Here is a 5860-nt window from a genome sequence, read left to right as displayed (position 1 = left end):
TCAAGGTTGCTTCCATCAAGCCCCCAAGAAGAGACGTCTTAGTCATAGACGGATTACATGCACTCCCATTATGCATAAGCTATCCATGCATTTCGCCTGTTCCTTGCCTTGCAGTTGGTAGGTCAACTTGACTTAATTCTCTGCACAGGCCACCCAGTGCCCAAAATTCAAGCGATATACCGGTCGCAAATAAGCAAACAAAGTCCATCCATCACACGGACGAACATTTAACCCTAACACTTAGTTAGTCAGCCACCTCCTGGGTCAGGTTTCTGAGTACCAGTGAGGCTTTCAGGTCTTTCGCCAATTCTTGCTCCATCTGTTTTTTTTAAGGTTTGCTTGATGTCTCTCGTTGGCTGTCAACGCCACGATAATCTCCGGGAGGCCTCTCATTCTAGGATGATCCCTTGGACAATTGGCCCCCAAAGCAGGCGCAGAAAGGAAAGGAGTGGCAGACCGGCATTAGGCGATAATTCGTCCAAACTTTCCCAAGATTTCCCTTGTAGGCAGCCTGGCCTAGCTGTTTGTGGCTTAGGGGAGCGCTCCCAAACCAAGACCTGCCATCTGCGCATCGTGCCGCAACTCCGTCATCCGGCCCCAAGGGCTTGGTTTGTGGATGGACGCAAATCACGGACTCATTACCCTTTTAGAATTGTGTCGATTCAGTCACCTTGGTCAATAATCTCACTCTGCCCATCTTGAGATCCATCCTCCGATCTACAGCCCTGCCTTCGGCGCAGATGCGCCTATTTTGGGGTGGTGGCAGGTTCTCCCTCCGCCCCCCTTTTATGAAGGGTTAATGAAGGTCGATCCCGTAAATTTGCACTGATGAAATGATATCTACCCTGGGGAATGGACCAGTTTCCCGCTAGAAGCTAGAGAGAACGGATCGAACTCGAGAGCAACCAGGGTTGGCATGGGACCTAGGACACTGTGAGTTCCCCGGACTGGTGGTTTCGACTACAGCAGCAAGCCATATCTCGTCTCTGTTGAAGTCATGACTGTATTCAAGGTTGATTGATGGGTTTGTGTACCTGGAAAGGGTGGCATTTCTCGGGCGGCAAATGTTCCTCCACTGATCTACGACCGCAGGCTCCTCCGAGAGACAAAGGGACCGACCGATCTACAGACGAACAATGACGATGAAGATGATGAAGACGATGATGATGCATAGTACATAATTCAAGGTGGGAAGTTGGTCTTGGAAAATGAGATCAGGTTCTCAAGCGATGTGTGTGATCGTGCGGCAACGATCAGCCGTTTATGGGGCATGGGATCGTTGTGACAGGTAAAACCTGGACGGAGGCTAGCCCTTTTCTCTCTTGTCTCCTTGGGTCTTTTTCATTTTTCATTATAATGATGATTATTATGAATCCTCCAAACGATCGGCTGGTGAGAGGGGCCCTCTCTGTCGAATCTGGCCATTACCGCGATAATACCGGGTGGGTAATGGGCATGGGATCCATGGGGGAGGGGGGCTAGGAGGGCGCCGGCTCACCCCCCCCTCCCTTCTCTTCTCTCACTCTCCCACTCTCCCCATGATGGATGATGATCGATGATTGATTCCTGGCGGGCGCATGATGGAGAAGGAAAGGTGTCCGTGGATCTGCACTAGCGCCAGACTTACTGTAGCCGAGCCCCGAAAGTACCGTTGGTTTTCCATCGGCCGATCTGTCGGCCTCCGTACGACGCAGTTACGTACGCCTGCTTGGTCTTTTCATAGGAGCGCTGTCTGGGCAATTTATTTTCCCTTTTTCTTAATCCCCCCGTATTATTATTTTATCCTCTATATTGCTCCGTCCACGAACGGAGGTGTTTCCTACTTCTATACAGACACTCCACTAGCTTATAGTTGAACGGAAGAATAGTAGGTAGAAATGTCTCCGACGTTGAATCCTTTTTCATCTTGCTTTGATGTCATGGGTCTAAGTCTAGGGTTTCGCTGATTCAGCGAGCAATGGAAAAGGCTTCTTCCGACAGTAGTAGTGCTGTCGCTGTCTTCCAACGTTCTGGTCTTCTTAGTCTTTCCTGATCTTTGGGAACCCGTCGACTTGACCCAGGGTACAGTACATACAGCCCATCGTGCGGGTGTGGATAGGCGGAGGAGGCGCACGTTATTTTAGCTCTCGTCGAGCCTACCCAAAACGATAAGCTAATGGCAAATCATCCTTTTTTAGTCGCGTAGCTACTGTACGGTATGCGAAGGAGGAGGATGAGGGGAGAGAGGGGACTCCAGTATAGGCGTGGGGACAACACATGCGTTACGGTACCAGTCCAGCAAAGACAATAATGAAAGGCGATTTTTCCCCTCGGAATTTATTACGTCGCTTATCGAATCAGACGCGGCCAAAATAATTAAACGAAGGGACCGGAGAACCACCAGCGCAAGTCATCGCGTGTACTCCGTACCGGGTCAGTGGTCATTAATTAAGCTTTGAGACGGTGGTATCAGCCCTTGTCGAAGCGAATCGAGAATGACCGACGATGGATTTTCCCTGTGGCTAGAGTAGTTAGTGGCCACTGCGGGCTTTCGGGGGGAAAAACATATACGTACTGTTACAGTTAAGCGGTTGTAAGCAGCATTAGCAGCAGCAGCAGCGGCGAAGCGCGCGAAAATAAGGAATGTAGCCTATAGTAAATTATACTTTGTGTCGTCTATGTAGTTACATGATGTGTGTGTGTATGTGTGTAGGACAGAGTGTTCTGTCCCTGGCCAGGCACAATTTTTTTGCCATTTTATTTTATTTGTTTTTCTATCCTCTCAGTTGCATTATTTTCAATGAATAAATCCAAATAGGGGAGGTTCGCGGCGGCGGCCTCTCCCGCTTTTCTCCTTCTTTTCAGTTTCTCGGCTCCATCTTCAACGCACACACTGTCTTTCTCTCTCTCTCGCTCGCTCTCTTCCTTTTCTAACTCTCTTTGTGGTTCCACTCGTCGTCTAACGCTACGGCTGGAGTTTACCAGCGCTATAATTAACATTTGATTGATGTGCAGTTTTTAATAAAATATCTAGTATTCTTTTCCAGTTTTGACTAGGATGGAAGTCCATCTTTCCTCCCACATCCCCCCTCCACTTCCCTCCACTTCCCTCCACCTTCCCATCTCCCCCTCCTCCCCCCTTCTCCATCCTTTCCTTCCCGAAAGAAAAAAAAAACCAAAAAAGACCAAAAAAGAAAAAGAAAATTAATTCTTTTTTCTCGAAAATAATTCCATGATTGTCAACCCTGCATCTCCACCATCGCTCTGGGTCTATAAACCAGTTCCTCCTCCTGGTTCTCATATCCACCCCCACCCTGTCTCGACTACCGTGCCTGGATTGTTTCTTAGATTGGATCTCTTATACCCCGTTCCATCAGTTCCCCTCCAGACTTCTTCATATATGAACTCTGGGTAGCCGCCTTTTCCTGAACCTCAAGAGAAATAACCACTTACCTTTTCTCCTTCTTCCCGGTCCAGCCTCGAACTTCACCAACACCAACAGTTGTCCACCACTACCACCTCTACCACCACCACTACCACCACTACTCTCAGCTAGTACAACGATCCTCACCGTCGCCCATCATGGATCTCGCCAGCCTTATCACTCAACCGGGACCAGATCCTCTCGCAATGAGGATGTCAAGAGCCTCTTACAGCCCCCCTGCGCCTCGCGTGGCTTTGTATAAGCGCGCACCGGACTCATACTTCGCTTCCGTGCCGGTCTCTTACTCCCGCGCCCCTCCTTCCCCGCCGGTCGAGGAAATGCCCCCCAAATGCTCTCTCCCTTCTATCTCGACCCTGCTCGAAGGCGCAGATGGTGCCTCCATGCATGCAGCTAGTATGGCAACCTCCCCATACTCTTCAAAACAGCCCATTTTGGACCATCATTTCGGTCAGTGCTGACCGTCGCAATGCAGAGCGTGCAAGAGTTACTCCAGTTCAACGCGAGCTGGACACCCGCCTTCCTTCGCAATCCTTGGATGCGATGAAGGCCAATGGCCCCCAAATCGGCCTGCCACCTACGCCTCCATTGCGTCCTGGTTCAGGGTTCAACAGTGTCAGCCACTCTCCCACCTCATCGATCTCCGCCGTCAGTGACGGTGCCGCCGCGAACCGCGCAGAGCCATACTCCAAGGCGCCGGTGAGACTCCCCAGTCCATCGGATCGGTCTTCCATCTCTAGCCAGGGCTCCGTGGCTCCTGTCTCCGCCGCGCCTTACGTCTCCCCCGCCCCGAGCGTCGCTTCTTACTCCTCTCCCATTGAGCCCTCGGCCCCCTCAGCCATCTACTACCAGAGACCGACCTCCTCATCGTCCACCTACCAGCCGTCCAGCAGCGTGCCTCCCTCCACTGCGCCTCTGCCAACCGCCGCGCACCAACAGATGATCTCCCCTGTCACCCCGGCCTGGCAGCATCACCACTACTTCCCTCCCTCCAGCACGACCCCCTACCAGCAGAACCACGACCGATACATCTGCAGAACGTGCCACAAGGCCTTCTCGAGACCTTCCAGTCTCCGCATCCACTCCCACAGCCACACCGGAGAGAAGCCTTTCCGCTGCACCCACGCGGGTTGTGGCAAAGCCTTCAGCGTGCGGAGCAACATGAAGCGACACGAACGTGGCTGTCATACCGGCCGGCCCGTTGCCACCGCCATGGTATAAACATACCATTTACCGGCAAACCGAGAAAAAGCACAAAAGCCATGAGAGAGGAAATTGTTTCTTCTCTCCAGATTTTTCTCCAAATACCCATGACTCCCAGCGACACTTCTTTTGCTCTGCATTGCTTCTTCTGATGATACCCTTTTGCTTTGCGTGTTCATATATACCATTTTATCTTCTTTCTGCTTCTTTGCGTCGAACAAAAATCTCTGTTTTTGTGTGCAAAAAGCTTAGGAGGGCGGGGAGCTACGGTGTATCACCAAAAAGAGGTCTCCATACATATTTTTCTTCTCTTTCTCACCCTGTGTATATTTGAATGATTTTTTTATACCTCATCACCCCGCCCAACACCATTCTTGTTTATTATCGTGCGAAAGGAGCAGGCATCGCTTGTGGATGATGGTTTTGGGAGAAACACACCATAGTCGTTGTTCCGTGACAGCTAGAGGCTGTTGCAGGGAACGAATATGGTGAACAGAAGCTGGAGTCCCTTGATTCTAGTTTCTCTTTTCTTATTTGTTTTTTATGAGTTTATTTTGTTGTGTTATGTGTTTCCTTGTGTCGTCTCATTTCCTTTGTATCCAATGATGTGACATGACCACCTTGTGAACAAAAGACTATCAATATTCAATATCATGATTATCTCAAAAATTACTTTTCGTCTTCCGTAGAGGATGATTGCAACTGGATGTAACTCAACGGAAGTCTCTAAGAGGAAGGGAGAGAGTTCACGCCGAATCAAGCGCAGTCAATACCTACTAGGGATGAAACCCCTCTTTGTTGTGAGTTGTCACTTTTTCTTCTCATAACCCAAAGTCAACTCAGGCATTGACCTCCCTTCCTCGTCTCCTCCCGAGCAAACCGCTCTACCCTGCCTCCATGGGCTCAACCCCTATGGGCAGTCCAAGACCGTTGTCCTTATGACTCCAAATTATTATTACACATTACATGTCCCAAACAAAGAGCACCCAGCCTCCTCGGCGGCGGCTCGGGACGCAACTCCGTCACCACAGTCACATCTCCCCATCAGCCATCGGCCATCATCACCGCCCCGGTAAGCACCCTCCGTGATCAGACGCTTTTGTTTTCTTCCTTCCATCCGAGTCGAACGTAACTGTACACGCAAACCTTAGTCGAAGACATCGAAAGTCAATATTAAGTTAAGCAGGAACCTTGTGCCTTGTACTGTACTGTACTGTATGTTTTTTGGGGGGGGGG

At 50.3% G+C, this 5860-nt stretch overlaps 1 protein-coding gene across 1 annotated transcript; it reads left to right on the top strand.

Annotated features, from left to right (window-relative positions):
* Window positions 1-3561: 3561 nt before the first annotated feature.
* On the top strand, window positions 3562-4642 carry ASPACDRAFT_40895 (uncharacterized protein; the record flags this gene model as incomplete). Its single annotated transcript, XM_020200839.1, has 2 exons — window positions 3562-3817; window positions 3897-4642. 2 exons carry the CDS (start codon window positions 3562-3564, stop codon window positions 4640-4642), a joined length of 1002 nt encoding a protein of 333 aa, XP_020058415.1.
* Between the last annotated feature and the right edge of the window lie 1218 nt (window positions 4643-5860).

Source organism: Aspergillus aculeatus, assembly GCF_001890905.1.
Source record: "Aspergillus aculeatus ATCC 16872 unplaced genomic scaffold ASPACscaffold_4, whole genome shotgun sequence".
Lineage (NCBI taxonomy): Eukaryota > Fungi > Ascomycota > Eurotiomycetes > Eurotiales > Aspergillaceae > Aspergillus > Aspergillus aculeatus.
The sequence above is the reverse complement of the archived record's forward strand: the minus strand, read 5'-3'. Positions and strand labels throughout refer to the sequence as shown.